The 18,805-nt window shown below is 39.6% G+C and overlaps 1 protein-coding gene across 1 annotated transcript in view; it reads right to left on the bottom strand.

Moving 5' to 3' along the window:
* Nucleotides 1-364: 364 nt before the first annotated feature.
* The window catches only part of LOC104160108 (protein crumbs homolog 1-like), a 75,681-nt gene continuing 57,240 nt past the window's right edge, over nucleotides 365-18,805 (bottom strand). Inside the window, 1 exon segment of the mRNA XM_009698166.1 lies at nucleotides 365-580. Within this exon segment, the coding sequence (XP_009696468.1) occupies nucleotides 365-580 (216 nt within the window).

The raw sequence follows: 18,805 nt of genomic DNA, 5'->3' as shown, positions 1-18,805 counted from the left end.
AGGAAAGCACAAGCGAGAAGCTGTTATTTGTGTTGCATCCGAGACAGGCACTTACATGTATCCCAGGAGCCATTACTGTCGGTAATGCCTACTGCTGATTATCAAGGCCAGAGTTTCCAGTGCAAATAAAAATTGTCCTTTGACGGGTTGGTCCAAAACAATGATAAATGGCATTGGTTCAGTTAAATGCTAAGAGAATTTTAATGTTATTGAACTTAAAAGGAAAATATTGAAAATATTCAAAGCTCAAATTCATGGTAATCTTTATAATGAGTATTCCTGGTATCAGAATGAAAAGGAATATATTTAACATATGTACACTGTCCCCTTTCAGCCATCTTCCAGGATGGAGGAACACTTTCTTCTAAATCAGTCTTTCCATCGGCGGTGGCTGCACCATGTTCCACATCTCTACCCGAGATCCCTCCTTCTCCTGCCGGCTGGGGCTGTAGGTCCCTTGAGTCGCCCGTTTATTGGCAGCGATGGCTGAAACCACAACTGCCAAGAAGAGGATCAATAACAAGGCCAGCGTTACTGAGCCAATGGAGGTGAATATGTTCGAGATCAAGTCAGTTGTCAACTGGAAGGATTGAAATAATCGCAATATAATTTATGTCAAGAGAATACCAAGACACACTTGAGCTACCATGGAAGGAAAACAAAAACCATTTTATGGATAGGGCTTTACATAGACAAACTACAGCTGAAGCACCGTTTATTGGTAGAGAAGTACATTAGCTCTTCCAGATTTTGTTCTTTGGACTCTTCAGAAAATCACACACATGGTGCTGGATATTTAGTATACAAGGCAGAGATGGATGAATTTCACATAATGACCCATTTCATTTGACAGCTTCCTTTCTGCTTAAAAATAACCTCTGAGTTCATATATCTACGGACTGTAGTAGTAAGTCAGCAATTATTGGTTTAATCACTTTAATAATAATTCATTATTCCTAGTTTGGTTGTGAACACATTATTGCTAGTTTTTGCTACTGCAAGTTAAACATGAGCTATTTTGGCTGGATATATATTCAGTCACATTACTCTTTCTTTTGTTGGAAGAGTCAAGTTTATGTGAATACTTGTACTAATATATAGAAAATCTACTTACTGTAAATATTTTTGTAAAATGTAATATTTCTACAGGCGTCCCTGCCAGTAAACTTTTCTACCAGCATGTTTGCATGAAAAAAGTGTATAAAGGCTGCATGAGAGTGCAAGTGAAATCTATTCAGTGAGAAATTAATCAGTATATTTTCATGAATATGTTTTAAAATATTCATCCAGCTCTTCTTTTACATACAGGCTTTGTAGCTTCATCTACAGAAACACAAGCAGTACAGTACAGGACGAATGTAAGGATGCTCTGATTTTTTTTTCTTCTGTTTTCATGTGGCAGTGGGAAATGTGATAATGTCAGAAGGCACAGTGCGCATAAACAAATCTGCCAGTTGAAATGCTTTAGACCAGAGAAGTTTTATAGTTGGTAGATGAAGGTTTTGTACACATCTACGTATGTGCTTTTATGTGTAAAAAATGCTTATGGTGAGGTAAGCCAATGAAGTGATGTGGTTAGTGCGGAAAAGTGGTCACTACGGACAGAATGACCCTAGCAGGAATTGAACTTCTGGGCAGATTCTGCCATCCATCATCTTTTGATTTGTATTACAAGTGACAGCTGAACTGCCATAGATGAATGTGTGCTTGAGGCTGAACTTTCAAATGCCAAAATATTTAGAAACAGAAAACAGCAGGTCAAAGCCCATTTCCCAGTTAGATACTGCATGTTACAAGATATTTTAGTGACCTGCTTACTCGTCATTTCTAAGGAAGTGTAATTACAGTCCTGAGAACGAAGACGATTTTGCATGCAGCAATGGATATACTGTGAGTGGATGCTATTGCTGTGCGTACATTGCTTGGACTAATGCCTTGGCAGGAGAACAACAATGCCAGAGGGAAAATGTTAAAACAATCCTTCCTCTTTTTTTCTCTCCCCACCTCTGCGCTGATCTAAAAAGTCCTACTGTAATAATAAAAGCAGGTTTGCTCAGGGATTCTCTTTAGGGGTTGCATGACTGGCTAGGACATTTTCCTCTGTCCTTGATGGCTAAATATATGGTTCATATGATTTTAAAAACAGTTTTTCCAATAGAAATAATCCAGTGCAGGTGACAGTCCACATGACTCCAACTCTAAAACAAGGTGGCATGAAACATGTTCATCTATTAAATTGTATTGGATTGGGAAGGTCATTTCATCTTAGGTGGTGTTAGAGATACATGTGAGATCTTAGTTTTTCTCAGTCCTGTCTTAGACTATATGACCCTTGGTCCTCTTGTCTCAGAGAGGCTGCAAATTTTTAATGGAACTTTTATTCTCAGAAGCTGTCTTTTATTTTCAGTGTCTGCTCTGGGAAACTGAGGACCAGGATAGTCTAAGTTAACTCTGATCCTAGGGTCGAACAGGACATTTGTGAAAGAAATTCACTACCATAGGCAAACGGATGGTATTGCCTGGTCTCTGGTATGTGAAATTTCTGAACTTAGTCTCCTGTCTTCCAGTCCATACTCTTTCCATTCCATTTCCAATGGAGACATTTTCATTTATGATATCTTTCAAATTAATTTCATTTCTTAAAGAAGAATTTTATGCAAAGGAATTGGGGAGAAAAAAACCCCTGTAACTTGTTAAAATTCAGTCACATATCTAAAGCTCATTCTCAAATTACAATCATTGTAACAGGGCTTTTTGTTCTTTCTGCAATAGTTATTACAGAAACCATACTCATAGCACACCATAGCAATCCACTACACATTTTGTTCAAATTCTTGTTTCTGTTTAATGACTATTACTCATTCATTGGATTTGGTTGGGTCAACCAGTGACTTGAACTTGAAAAAAAACACTGAAAATTTCCTATATTGGTTGTATCTGTGTTGGACAAAACACTTCCTCTTGAGCTAGTCTGTAAAAAAAACTTACCTCACTGATTAAAATCTAGAGAACTGGGGGTTTTTACCATGATGAGTTACATAAGCTAATTTTATTTCTGTGTTTATATTGTTTCTAATTTCTAAATATGAAAAAAATGGCCTTTGTGTTATCTTTTTGGGTGGATTCTATTGATCAAAAAAAAAAAATAATCTACTGTTCAAGTGCTGTCCCCTGGTTTGTCAGCCCACAGTTTACAATATAGGTAACCCCCTTAGCAGTAGCACTGAACTGATCACAAGAGTTGCCAGAAGGCTCTGCAGTCTGGTCCCATCAAAATCAACTGCTTCTTTAGTAATTAAAGGCTGAACAGCTAAATTAATTTGAAAATCATCTGGGTGATCTGGAAGAAAAAAAATCTGAAAAGTTCTGTCCCCCGTTATCTCAGAGTCTGTTCATTGCAGTATTTGATAATGACGATAGACTGAAATAATTGTAACTGGTGATCCCAAAAAGAAAAAGGACTGAGCAGCATTTTTAGAAACATAGTGCTGCTGAGACAGCAGAAGAAGAGGTTTTCTGTTACTGACGCCACTGTGTATTTTGCATAATGGTAGGGAGTAGGCTTTAATAAAGCAGTTTGAATGTAAAGGTCCCATATCACTGCTTCAGGCTCTTTTGGCAAGCCCTTGCCTGTTTCTTCCACCGTAGATGGATCTAGGCTACGAACCTCTCTGACGTTTCAAAGAGCAGAGCCCCTCTGACCACCGTGAGATTGCTCATGTATGTAGCTGCTTATCGTGGTGTTCACAGCTGTGCAGCAGATTGCCCATGGCTGCGAGTCTGTGGGTGTCCTACGGTGCTGGGTGGTGAGCAACGCACAGCTGACATGTCCTTGATTAGACCACCCCACTACAACATCACTTACCAGCCTTGTATCACACAGGCTACTATTCACTTCCCCATGTGAGGTTGCTAAGATCTTGTTAGTGAATTGACTGTTTGGGAGATGGCCACTTATAGCAAGTGGGTGGGTTTATGACAAAGCTATGGGAGAGTCCCATGCAAGAGGTGTTCTGTGGCCTAGAGCTTCAAAAGCAGAAGGGGAAAGCTCTGGAAAGCAAAGGACAAAATGAGGCTAACTTCATTTTTTCTCAGCTCAAACAAAAAAAGCCACAGGACAGCTGGAAATTTATGAAAAAGAAACAAGTTACTGAATCTTTTTGCTGAAGACCTTTGTTGTCAGGGAAGCCTATGATACCCCTATATACTGTGATAGCCTTTCAGAAATAATTCTTGCTAATAAATACCACATGGTGATCACAGCTATTTCTGAATGTAACTTCAGCACTGCTTATGAATAACTAAATATATGTAGGGTAACTGAAGGAGGGACAATTTACTGACTGGGCAATACCTTACAGATTCTTCTATCACTTTGAGCAGGAGCTTGGACTGGGAGACCTCCTGGGGGCTCTTCCAACCTGAATTACCTTATAAGCCTGTTTAAAATGTAGTCAGTGACAGAAGAGTTGTGTGAGTTCCTCTGCCCCTAATACATGGTAGCTGTCAGTAGAAGCTGTATCCTTAATGTAATGGGTGCTGATGGCAAGATGATGTCATGTGCCACGGTAATACCAACAAAATGAAGTCTGCTAACACTAGAAGGCCAATCTGCTTCTCACTAAGATATTTTATGTAGCATGTTCCATTTATATGCCTTGGATGTCAGCTGGAGCAAGATTAATTTGTTTTGGCAAAATTAAAAAATAAAAGAAAGAAAAATAAAATATTGTTAAATATAGTTTTCATGTAGTGAATAGCTTCATCTGCAAAGACAGGAGGAAATGCAGAAAAAATATTTTTTGTCTTTTTTTTAAAAACAAAGTCTTTTGGCTTTTCACTGGTGGCTTCATTTCAAAGCTGATTGATTTTCTAGGTTTTTAAATTATTAAATAAAAGTTATTAAAAATGTTTAGGTTAGGTAAAATAAATCATTGGGTAGAATGAAACTTCATTGTAGAGTTGCGTTTTGCTTTTCATTTGGTTATTGAAAAATGTTGGTTGTTCTGCCTTGGTTCCTTGATTTGCTTTGTAGATGAACAGTTTGGATAAGGAGGGCCCAGTTCACAAGTCAAAGCTCAGTAGTATTTATCAGTCATCAATATGTCTACCATCAATTATCAATATGTATGCTTATCTTTAAACAAGCCGTCTTCCAAATGGTTGTAAGAGGGAAACATTAGAGATTTGCTTTATATGAATGTTTCCATGTGTGCCAAATGTCAAAGGCAAGTGGCATAGCACAAGGGAGGCAGCAAAATACACAGGGCCTCTTCCTCTTGTGTGTTTTACATCAGCATGGCTTAGGTGATCTAATCCTGCTTTATGTCAGTACAGGGGATGAGAATTATGGCCACAGACACCAAGGGCTGAGCCAGATCAGGGAGAGAGGAGCCCGAGCTGTGGTGCCAGTGGAGAAATCACTGTAAATGTGAGAGAATTAGCATGAGCTTCCTCGGGACTCTGCTACCTGGGCACAAGCTTTGCATGTGAATGTGTGGCTTGGACCAAGGGTATGTGTCTTTGGGATGTGAAAGGCGTAACGTGATCTGAAAGCAGAAGCATGCCTCTGTTGCTGGGCATTAAGAATTAATCAGTCTTTATTTCAGCATTCACATAGACATATACCTGATTCTGGACGCTTCACAAGACAGAGACATCAACACAAGCTTTAAAACAGGGATTGCCAAACCCTGGAGAATTCCCTTCTCTGCCACGTGTGGGGATTTCTGGGAATTCTGCAGCTGCTTGTGTGCACTGGAGCTTTTGCCAGCAAAGTCTCCAGATTCCGAGTCTTGACACCACTCACAAGGTTATCACTTCATTCACGGTAAGAACATCTGATCCATGCCATCCAGATTTACTGCCCCCAAATCAAAACCATTTGCTATAGTAATGAGGGACGATTGGCTTAAGTGGTCCTAATCCATGTCAGAACTACTTTGAAAGGTTTGAGGGCATATAGGGATAATACTGAGCAGCCAAAGAAAAGCCACTAGATTAAAAAGCCCACAGATACGCTGAATTTATTTCATTGATGACTTACAACCATCTTATCAGAAATTTTTTCTGTTAAATGCTGAATTCAAATAAGAATCCCAGTAATTCAGGAAGAAATCCAGTCAGTCATACACAAATCTTCTATAATGAGATGCATTGATAACCCCAGCTTGTGGGACTACAGTTTATTTTCAACAGCAGTACAGTGGCCATAAATCTAAAGATTGAGTTTGTTCCAATAAAAGTACTCCAAATGAGTGGCACATGAAGTCCCTTTTCTGTGACTTTTTTTTTTCCACTTTCACAAGCAAGGACCTATTGCTCTCCCTTGCATCTTCTGTAAAAAGTAGCTGCTCTGCTTGTGCTAAACACCAGCCACCAGCTCCCAAGAACTTGTGTTGACCTAGATGTTGGGCTGCTGAGTTAAACCAATAATCCATTTTGGACTCATTTAAAGAGAGCAGATTCTTGTCTAGCTGATGGCTCAGCCACTGCACAAGCCACTGGAAATAGCAAAGTATTTTTAAGATTCTATATGCATCACCTATTTCCTTTTATTACTTTATGCTTTTAATGCTTTATCCTGGTTTCCTACTTCATGCTGTTGTCCATGTGGGCACTCATCTGTGTTGAGTGTGCCTATATACAGTTGTCATTCAGGTACTTGAATAATTTATTCCTTTCTACTTTGGTACCTGTGGCAACAAAGGAGGCAGCATTTAGTGTCTGTGGTGCACCTTAGCTGACTTTCCACTGTTTATCATCAGTGAGGCCACCAACTCCTTTTCCTTCCACACACCTGACAACTTTTCAGTTTATCTTATGGGTTTCAAAAGTGCATTTTCTATGGCAGTCACATTACATAGCCATTCTTCTTGTCTCTGTGTGTGAAGGAAGTCGTTCCTGAAAGGCATGATATTTGCTGTACTTTAAACCTGCTGCCTAACAAGCTTCAGGATTATCTGGTAAGAGAAGGGTTTGAATTCTCTCAAATTGAGAAGCAGAAAGCAAGAGAAAAAAATAGAACTAGAAAGACTGGTGCAGGGTTTCTGTCTAGTTTTGCTTCCTTAATGAATAAGAACAAGACTAGTTTGTAGGAGGGCCAGATTCAAACTTGGAGCCTTGAATACCTAATTAAGATCTCCATGGCCTAATGATGTGACTGCTTCCCCCTGCAATCAGCCAGCCCATAGCTCCAGTTCAGGCCACATATCAGCTCTGGTGCTGGTCGCAAGTAGCTTTGCCTTCTGTATGCCAGGTAACACCCCAAGGTAAGCATGACTGCTTTTCTCTCCACATCTTGGAAACTTCTCCCTCTGACCCCATCTCCACTGGGAGGAGGCTATCCTGTCATCCCTGTCATATGTCTCTAGTCCTCTGAAAATCTATCTATACTACATACAGAGTTGTAGATAATCTTGATTTTCATCATTGCCATTGCCGTTTCTGCCATCAGCCTTTGAGCCGTTTTCCTGATATCTGCAGGAAAAGACAATCCCATTGGTGGAGGGCCTGAATGAGACCCCAAGTCCTGTACGTACCTCTATGGACACTGCTGAAGACAATACTTAGGTGACTACTTCTGATGTGTGCAGAAGATCCACAGTATAATATATAGAGAGACAGCTCACCTTGAAGAAGAATGTTTGTAAGTAACATTTTTTTTTTTTTAATTTCTCTATTTTTCTGGTGGATAGTATTGTCTGAATATTTTCTTGAAATGTCTCTGAAGAAATTACATTCACTACCACCTCTATCTAGCATGTATTTTTATAAAATGTAGTTTGAATAGTTCGTCTTAGTTGAAATGTGACAGTTTGAATTAATTCCTTCCTGGAAAATGTCAACTTTTAGTTGTCTGGCAGTTCTTGAAATCAAAGCACAAATATAGAGAGAATTAGTGCTACCAGCTATAATGATAAATTGATCATCTGGTTTGACCAGTTATAGATCAGAAAAATGCAATCTTTACTATCAGGGAAGAATTACATTGCTGGTCTCCTGTGAGGAAATGAAGAAGACAGAGATGATTGAAGTCTAGGATTTAGCTGGGCTTGCAAGGAAAGTGCCTCATTAAGAAATTCTGACAGCCTCCTTCCTGACACATGAAGTCACACTGTTGTGACAGTACAGAAGTTAACGAGGAAGTTTGTTCTAATTATAGCGGAGCAAGAAATCGGAGATTGGAGATGGAGCTCTCTAAACTGTTGCAACTAAATTGTAAAGCAAACTTGGGTTAAACAAGTTTGTTATTCACATTAGTCTTGATCTTCCACTCAGATCAGCATACACAGACCTCCTCCTCCCCACATTAGGCTGCAGGACCATTCCTGGATCACTTGGAAACACTGCTGTGTTTAAATCAAAACAATTTGCCCCCTCCTCAATGCTAGTACTTACAGTAATATTTGGCTCAGGTGGCCTTCTGTTGACAATATTAGCGTTTTGGCTGAGCAACTTTACAAACTTGGAAACTCACTTTTAGGAATTAATCTTTAAAGAACAGGCTACATACAGTAACTATAATTTCTTTAACTACTTGTAGTATTGATGTCTGACTTACATTAACTGTTTAATGGAAGTGGTCCAGCCATGAAAACGGTGGTATTTAGTAGGTCTGGAGTGGTCCGTCTTAGGCAGAAGAAATAATGTTTCTTGTACTTTATGTGAGCTCAGCCACGGACCCAAAAAAGCCACAAGTACATAAGCAACCCCTTAAAATCTCCATCAGATATTTTGCTGGATCAGTATCTCACAGAACAGAGTATTAAATGCCTTTTCTCTTAGATAGCAGAGTGTTGGTTACACACAGAGAAGTGATTTGGCTGACAGTTTGGGAGGTAAGCTCTCATTAAGCTGTGGGCTTTGAGAAGACTCCTTGATAGCGTTTCTGCAGCAACTGCCAGTGCTAATTTTGTAAGCGTGCTCCAGCTCTTTTTAAGATCATCTTAGTGGTGCAGCACAGATTAAATGTGCAGCTCCAATGTGTTGTTATGAGATGCCTTTTAAAATTCTATCGACAGCCTCTGGTGTAGGAACTTCACCATCTGCTGCAATCTGAAAGGATAAGAGGGAAAATCTATAGCTGGTGCAAATCCAGGCAAACCATGCCGAGGAGGAGTTTCTCCCATAGCTGCTAAATTGCAGGCTAGACAAATGTTTTAGTAAAGGTGTCAGTCTCTGGGGTGTAATGTCCCTTTCCAGTTTGGGAAATGCTTTGGGGTATCATACAGAATTATTTTTGTACATGGATAACAGCGCAATGTATCAGGCGATGTTTCTCCATAGGAGATAACTGCATTACAGCTTTGAGACAGCAGATTCTATATGAATAAATCTTGGTGGTGTATAAAAGGATTATCAGGCAAGCATCTTACAGGAAGGAATGGGTGATACTTAAAATCAAAAGACTACCGCTGAAAACAGTAAGTTTCTGTCATTGCCCTGCATATAGCTGGGATGAGTTCATTGCATCCCTATAGTTGTCACTGTAGAAATGACTCCTGAAGAGGGATTTGGAAGAACATGCAGTAGTGGCCTTTTGAGAAAGTTTGCTCCAGTTGTCATGGGAGAGTGTTTTTTTTAGCAGGTTAAACCCAAAAGCAGGAGAATAGGAAAAGATGCTACAGCACTGAAGTTGAGGACAGGATAGTTCCTGAGGAAAAGAGGTGAAGAGAGATTTGGTAGACAGAGTGAAATAGTTAAAATGAGGAGAAAGAAGAATGAATTTCAAAACTGCTTTCTTCGATTGCATGGGTGTTGAGCAGACCAGCGTGTGAAAGATGATGCTATAACATTCAAGATGGGGCTGGTGGGAATGACAACGTTTGGATAAGAGAACAGGGCAGGAAATGAAAACTGAGGCTATCAACAGTTATGTCAATGGGGAAACAAAACCATTTCTAATGCAAAATTCTGATTTTCTGAATTCTGCACATATTTTTTTTTTTTTTTCTCTCTCTCTCATTCTAGATTGCAATTTTTCCTGTATTAGGGGGGAAAAAAGGAGAAATTTTACTGAGGTATTTGCAATCTGGAAGCACAAAGCCTATCTAAGTGAATACATGCACATTGTTTCTCCTCACTAATATGTTTCTATGCGCATTGTTCTCGCCAGACATGATTCATCTGTGTTCACATATTATCAATTTTGATTAACTTTAATGGAGTTGCACAATCTGAATTGTGTGCACAGAAGTGGTTGCTCAAAACTCCACTTTCCAGCACACAACAGTTGAGGTTAAAGATCGCGTTCTTAATTAGTGATGCTAATGGTAGATGTTCTTTTATTTCTGCAATCAGATCCTTGAAAAGAGCACCAAGTACCTATCAAAGACTAGCATCACATACAGATGCAGCCACCTTCTGTGGGCTCTGGTCCCTGACTGTGACAACGCGAAGCAGGGTCATCTATTTCCCCCAGGTCCTGGTTCTCCATATGAATTGGTGCAACCTGTGCTGCAACTGTCAGTCTTGCCTCTTCCCACTTTCTGTGGGAATAAGAAACTGCTCTGTCCAGTGGTGTGTTATAGGTGGGTCAGCGGTGTATGGTATAGCAGAGACAGAGTTATAATTCCTGTTTAGTTTCGTAATTGCCAGACACTTTCCACCCCTACTTCTCTGCTAGTAAGCCAAGCCTACAATCTCAAAACTGTTTCATGAAATTCTTCTTCCTATTTGGTGCTAAGCTCCTGAAAAACAGCCATGTGTTGCTACCTAGCATTAATATTACGCTGTCAAGTGGTGATGAAGTAAGTAGCTATTTGACTGTTTCACACTGTCAGACAACAAGGTATCAAGTCAACAGCTAGCCTTTGTTGGGTGCAGCACTTCGATTGCAGCCATCTCCTGCTTCCAACTGTAAATATTAATGGTATAAGATAGACCTTTATTGGCTGCATAATACTTGCCTTAGCACGCTACATGACACTGTTGCGTTACTTAGCTAATTACATTCCTTGATAAAAATTCTGAGTGTGTTTTTATACTACCGGCTTTTTTTCCAGTAGAAAGTTGATTAGAGACAACAAACATCATTACATTTTAGCTTCAGGAAAGACTTTGGAAGAGATGCAAGCAGGAAAAGTGTAATCGGAAAAACATAAACCTATAAACCTCTATGTCAATAATTACTCCTTGAAACCCTCTTTTAATCTTGATTTAGATGTTTGATCTGTTGGTGGAGCTCTTTTTTGTTATGGCTTTTTTTTTTTTTTTTTTTTTTAAGTGTACTTCCATCTTCTTGATAGGAACATGTGAGTGTGTCTCTACTTGTGAACCTTATCTCTGTCCTCAGGGATTCTTGGATCAAGTACTGCATACCTAATATAGTATCTAGTCATTGTATTAATATTGCTACATTCAACAGGTTTGCATCTGAATGTGATCTGGATGAAGCCAACTCTAATAATTGCTTTTTGGACACCTGCTGAAGATGCATGTGGTTTATGAAGTCTCTTTCTATGTTATAGCCAGCACAGTACATGAGCAAAAGGTCTCTAAAAATGTGTTAGAGATTTCTCTTAACTTTCAACTCCATGCTTTTACCTTACTGCCACCTAAAGATAACTAACAGAAAATACATTGTACTTCAGATTAGAGAGATTCACTCCAAAATGCTAGGAAGTAATGGCAGCCTTGTCAATGTCTTTCTTTTAAGAAGATTTTCTACACTTTCAGAAGACTTTCTTGAAGATCGTACTTCCTAGAGATAGGAAAAAAATCTGCTGGCTCAGCTAGCTGAATTTATCTCTGGTACTCCAAGGCAAGGTGTATTGACCATAAATGCAACTCAACCTCGTTTCTAACTAGATGATTAATTTAGATCTAGGGACTCTTCAATGCAGGCTGAAAGTAGCATTATCTACAATGCCTGGAGTCAGGTCAAAATCCACCTTTATCTGTAGGTGTAAGCTATTTCTGATACAACCCCTCTTTTGATTCCTCCTTTCTCAGATACCAGGGTTGTGCTCTGTTGAACAGGCAACCTAAGTGGCTCTTCCTTCTCAGCTCCATCCTTGATGCCTGATTTCTTAAATAGTAGCTTTCAGCTTGGAGATCCCCTTTAAAGCAGGTCAATATCCTTTGTCAGAGAGGGAAACTGGATCATGAAGTTGAGACAGAATTAGCTTATGATCAGTTAGGCAACTCATACCGGAAATGGTAATTTACTTTAATCTCTTCATATTGCCTAAACTCTGCCTGCACAAATACCTGCGGTCAGTCCCTCGTAGTCATATGAGGGCAGTGCAGCCCTCCCAAGGCTCTAACATTCCCATTGAGAATGAGAAGTAGCAAGGTCTGGCTTAGGATTTACCCCCCAGTCTCCATCTTTGGCAGTCGGTCACTTGCTTGGCGTTTTTACAGTTGCTAGTACACTGAGACATGAAGCCCTGAGCAAGAAAACTTCAGTCTGATGGGTAGTCCAATCAGGCATTTTTAATGTATAAGATTTCTTTTTTGGAGTGCAATAAGGCATTCTCTGTTGTTTAAACTGCAAGAATATTGCACTTACACTGGTAATAAATTATTCGTATGTACCTATTATGGGCTTACAGTCTGAACTTAGTCTAAATGCCCATTTCCACATCAACTGACCTGTCATTTATTGTCTGAACACCAGGCCAGATGCTCTTTCCCAAGCTGACCGGTCAGTCATTCCTCTTGGACAAATACCCTTGAGTGCAGTCCTCAGTCCATTGTGCTGGTGCCTGAGGGCTCAGCTCTGTGCCCCATGGAACTATTACGGATTAAAGACTGCTGAAGGGTCTTGCTTTCATTTTAAATAGTCTTAGATATTGAAAGTATTTGGCTCCATCACTCTCATTACCTGTAACTGCCTCAAACCAATGATGACCCATTTTGTTAAAGCACCTGGCTGCGGTTGTGTTGCAATGTTTGGAGATAGTTCATCGTCTGCCAAAATCCCATTCTGAAGTCCCACAGACCTGACGCTTTGCTTATTTGCTGTCTTGACTTTTTATACCACAAATAAGCTATGTAATTCAACTAGTAAGTTAATCAGTGATTCCCAAAATGCTTCTTTATGGCTCTGGGTAACTCTTCTGATGGATACTTGCATGCTTCCTTAAAATATTCCCAATCTCGTATTTATTTCAGGATCAGTAAGGTAACAATGAAATCAAGCAAGGTACATATAATTGTGGCAGAAGTGTCATACATTAGCATTTTCTTCTGCAAGAATACTTCTTCCTCTTTCATCAGTGGTTTTGGGAGAGGATAAAAAAAGTGGTCATGAGGTAGGAATATTTGATTCAAAACCTTCTGGAGGTGAAATATGTAGCTTCGGGGCTCTGGGTCCAGGCCAGTTAAACTCCAACCAGCCTGTGCATCAGGCCTGAGTGCTTCTCCAGGAGAGGGAAGGTAGCTGAGTACTGAAGGGGAATATCACTTCCATGTGAACTCCACCTAGAGAACTTCAGTGTTTTGGAGACTATTGCTTAGCAGCAGGTTATACCGATATTGCTTTATTTTTTTTAAGTGTCATCGTTAAAATATCCTGGGGTAGATTGTGGTCTCTCTCTCTCTGTTCAGTTCCTAGTCAAGAACAAGAGAATAAAACTTCTGCACCTTACAGATGTGCCCTAAGCATTTACTTAAAATAACGAAGTCATTCTTACTAAGCTAAGATACAGCCCAGGTGTTCAACACTGTCCCCATCTGTATGATTTTTACAAACCCATTTTACTTAAAATTTTCCTACTTGTGCCATTTCATTTCCCTCAGTATCACTTTGTGCCTTCAGGATCTCCTCCAAAACCAACTTTTTTGCTGGCTTCCAGGAATGATAGGCAACACTGACGCCACTGAGGTTTTCTTTGGGACTCATCCCTGCTCTGGCTTCTCCAGAGAGATCCTCAGCAACCACTGAGGTTCCCTGCAATATCACATACTGAAAAGACGGGGGAAAGTTTGTATGGCGATAACAACTTCCAGATCTGTAGGAAGGGACAGAAGACACCACCTTTTTCTAGTGGGTTTAGGTCTACCATGAAGGACATGTTACATTTTCATCTGCATAGAAACTAAGCATTTTCTTTTGGCCTGAATGAGTTTTGGTTTTTGATTAAAGGAAACAACAAAATAAGAAAGGACCAAATGGAATTTTCCAAGAGACACAGCACAGTGTCTTACATGACTCTTGTGTGCAACGTGCTGCGTCAGTTCACAAAATGGTAGGCTTTGGGATAAAAAAAGCTAACAGTTACATCACTATATAAACTCTGTGGGGGAGACGTACGCCTACACTGCCATTTCACTGCGGAATTCGAGTCAGTCCGGATAAGAGGACCAAACATTAGACTTTGGTGTTTGTGAACACAAACCGAAATTAGCCATGCAGAAGATGCAGTGTTGCCAGGCCCTCTCAATGCCTACTCTCTATTTCCTCATTGATCTTAACTGTGAGCAGGTTTGGGGTTTTTTTTGTGTTCCAGGATCAGCAGCTCTCAGGTGTCAGCCAGGCTTACTGTGTTCAGACCACGCATCCTTTTCCTGAATAACAGGCAAAAAGTCAATGGGGGAGAAAAAGTCTTATCACAGGATGATGAGGAAGGCAACTGCGCCTTTAATTTCACCCATAAACGATTACTGCTTGGAGAAGAGGGAACAGAGGGTCCCTTGGGGGGCAAGAAAAGCGCAGCATGTGAGTGTTACCAGTGCTGCACCAGGCAGAAACAAAAATATTTCCATTTATTTCAGCAATGGATAACTTAGACTCCAAATTATTTATGTGCTTGAGAATCTCCAAAATCCCTACCCTAGTACTTCACAGGGTCCACCAACAACCAAAGTTGTCTGCAGTGGTGCAAAATCTGCTCACGCTAAATAATTACAAAGGTTTGTAAAGCTGCTGATTCTCTTCTCCTTTGCACTGAATTACAGCAGTATCACATTTTTTATTTCAGTGCCCTTATTCTTCTTGAAAAGTGAATAATCTGTTCTACCAAATATTGTTTGAATAAATTTAAGGGCTGTTGTATTTGCTGTATTTGTAGTTTGGTACAAAGCTCAGATATTTGTGTAACAAGCTCTCCCTCTCATTTAAGTGGCTCTCTGTATCAAAAGAGATAAGTGTTCCTGATCTTTTGAAACCAAAATATTTTTCAGATCCTCAGGAACAGGATTCTTTTTATTGCAGTTTAGTGGAAAAATATTCTATAAACCTAGTAAAGTGTGCAATTTTTTTCAGACATTATTAGGAATGGAATTTCATAACAAGAACTGAAAAATACTCTGCACAAGAATGTACTTTACAAGCAGAGTTCATCAAGAGATATGTAGGCAGATTAACATGCCAGCCTTGTTTTATCTGGAAACATCATAGTTTCATGGACCTTTAATAGTAATCTTAAGCATATGATTAGTTCCCAAGGCATTAACAGTAACCTACAAGATGTATTTGTTATGCTGAGCTAATATGTCAGTACTATTAAGGATCTATAGCACTATTGCTGTCTAAATAAAGCAGTGGTTAGAATTGAGGACTGTGGTTCCCATCCAGGCACCTGAACAATTATGGGTAGATTTTTTGAAGTGTTTAATCTGTAGTAGCTGGGAAATCTCCATGTTTACCCTTTGTCTGGCATCCTTTATATATATAAACATATCTAAGGTGTGGGTAACTTTTGATCTTTCTAATTGTGATGGTGGTGAAAGAGCTTCCTTTGAAGCCACCTTGGTCCTAATCTGGCAATAAATTCCATGTAAAGCCACGTTTCATTTCTATCAATTTTAGTGAAGAGGACAAACATTGAACCCCAAGAGATTGCTGCCACCGCACACTCAGTATAAGTTATCTTTTCCATCATAAACTCCTCAACTTCTGCCCAGTTTCTTTTTCTTTTCATAAGTACTCAAGTGAAAGCCCAGAATATATTTTTCAGCTTGAAAGTGAGGTTGGAATTTTCTTTTCTTTAGAAGGTTTTGGTCAATTAAGCTATTTGGGATTTATGGAACTAAAACAGATTTATGGTCTTGTTTCAGTCAGTGTTTGGCCAAGTCGTCCAGCAAATAAAAACCATCTTACTGTGTAAAGCGGAAGCCCATAGGTGACTATCACCTGCTGTTGGGGTATCACTGTTGTTTTGGTATTGTCTAGATAAATATCTGTATTTTTTAAAAAACAAAGTTTAAGAAATTTACCACTGAATACAGCTTCATTTCCACCTTCAGTGGAAAACAAACACCAAAATACAAACAAAAGACTTCTCAATACTTGCAGCAAAATAATTTTCTCATCGATTGTATTTTAAGAAGCAAAGTAAATGGAAACATGCAAAGTTTTGGCATTACATGATAGCAACAGCCAGAAATACCATAATTGCCAAAATGTCATTTGTGTTTGGATAGTCCTTAGGATGAGATCAGAGTTACACTTTTTATCTACAGAGATAACTGGAAGACAGAAGTATTTCTTCCTTCTCTTACAAAAAAAGGAAAAAAAAAAAAAAAGACAGACAAGTAAAAGTAGATTATTATTTTTATATTTGTGAGTTAATTGTTCTAAAGCAGCTTTCAGAATACCTTCCCTCAGTGCTAAGCCTGCTGCATTATTTGAAGACAGAAGAAATAGATAAAAGAGAAAAGAACAGTAAGTCTCATGAACCATATGAGAAAAAAGATGTAAAATTTAGTATCTGAACAATGCAGGCACGGAGTGCATGAATGTGTTATAAAGTGAGCAATGACTGAAGTAAATGCCCATGTGATGTGAATGTGAGTCTACAGGGAAAACATCAGAAGGTGAGAAAAAGGAAAACAATGCCATTGCAACATAAAGGATGGTGTATAGACAAAATGTGTTAGTCTGAATACTAAATGTGTTACGTGAATACTGTACTTGAGCTGATTTCTATACCGCAGAGTGTTATGCTGTCATATGTCATCTGGGCTCCCTTTTCTGCTTATATTTACCATGCACATTAAATATTCAACTGCTTTTCAGTGATGCGTGCAGTAATGCTGGCCTTATGAGGAGATTTCTTGTCTTTCCCAGCTAAGACACATCAGATAACCTTATTGTCTTTGCATCCTAATGTTTTTGTACCTTACGTTATGACACATATTAAATGTGTTTCTTGCAATATCCTTTTAGAAGTTTTAGTTAAATCCTGTGTTTTGAATACAAACTAATAGGAAAATAGCAAAGGGTATTAAGGGGTTGTTCTGCTCTGAAAAACAACTGTAAAAATGGCATTGTGACATTTCCAATGACTTCCAGAGCAGAGCTGCTCATTTTACAAATCTAAAGATGTTTCTTCTTACCCCACATTTGACCTGGCACAGGAATAAAGCTGGGCTCTCTCTGGCTCCTGCCCTCAGCAGTAACGATTCTGCTGTGATGGGTGATCTACAACCACGTGAATGACGTGAAAGCAAATAAATGCCACCTTTTTTCTCTGCTCGGTTACGCCGACTCTGCTAGGCTAATAAAAGTAGCAAAAACTTACTTCAGTCGAGGAAATAATATTATTTCAATAACCTATCCTCAGACTGTAATAAGTTTACCTGTGCTGTACAGTCCTTTTCTCCAAATAGTTGACACAATGAGGGTTTTCTCAAAGTACTCCAGAGATTAAATCAGAAGTACCAGGGAATACCCTTTATGCTTCCAGCAGCAGCCTTACAGAATGTAGGTAACACAGACCAGACTGCTTACTTCCTTCCCACAGCCTACTCCTGGCCTAGACCTTAGGAGCATCAGGAAAGCTGATAGGTGAAAGTCAGCTTCTGCTCGTTGATAGTTCTCCTAACCCATGGCTTGCTCCCTGCTTGGGGAAGAAAGCCAGCAGGGATGTGTCATGGGCTCGCTGCCCTGACCATGGTTGCTGCAGCCTGAAGGCATCAGTTTTGAACAGGGGTTCAGTCCTCTCTCCTTTGGTCCTCAAGTACCGCTGGTGTCACTATGATTTTAGAGCATGTAAATGAGTGGTTTTAAATATCTGATTTCGTGAGGTTGTATTATTGCGAGGCAAGGACCTCAAATGCAGTGGAGTTAGCTACACAGGACACGGATTTTCAGAAAAAATAGTTTGATTTTGAAAATATTTTACTGTAGATATTAGTCTTTCTCAACTGGCTGCAAGAGCACGGGAGAAGACAAAAGTCACAGTAGGTACAAACGTGCTCACTTACTAAGACATCTCTCTGATGCTCCCCAACGGCTTGACCTGGTCTTGCTGCCTGGAGTCATGGGCTGTTCAGCCAAACCATACAAGGTTTGGAGCTGACCTCCACATATGGCAAGACCCTCTGTTCACTCTCTGCAGGTTATGACAGCTGGGATAAGCTTTTCAGTGACCCAGGGCACACACAGCTCCTCAGCTGGTGCTGGGGAGGAGCAGTAGGTGAGTGACTTGTCTGAAAATCAGGGTGGTAGTACTTCCCAGTTTCAGTTGACTTACCCAGCTTTATTTCTTCCTTTTACCACACTCCTGAGGCTGGCAGTTGAATATTACTCTTAGTGTTGTCAACATTGAGCGTTCAAGCTTAGGCTAAGAAGAAAAATTATTATATTGCCTGAAAATAATTATATTTTAATATGAAAAATATTTTTTAAAAATTCTGCATTGTATTTTTGCCCTTCTATGGCTCTTGACATCTTCTCCAAACTTGGGAGGGCTAGAAACTTATCTGCTTTCATGGAGACTGAAATTTGTATGTTAGAGCACAAATACCAGCCATCTAGGGCAGAATGGTTTGTTTGGGTTGAAGGCATTGACAATATTGCTACCCTAGTTTCACAAATGAACAAACTCTGAAGTATGGAAGTGTCCTAACCATC

The sequence above is a fragment of the Cariama cristata genome, unplaced genomic scaffold (genome assembly GCF_000690535.1).
Source record: "Cariama cristata isolate BGI_N322 unplaced genomic scaffold, ASM69053v1 scaffold9434, whole genome shotgun sequence".
NCBI lineage: Eukaryota > Metazoa > Chordata > Aves > Cariamiformes > Cariamidae > Cariama > Cariama cristata.
Note: the sequence above shows the minus strand (reverse complement) of the source record. Positions and strands in the feature narration are given on the sequence as shown.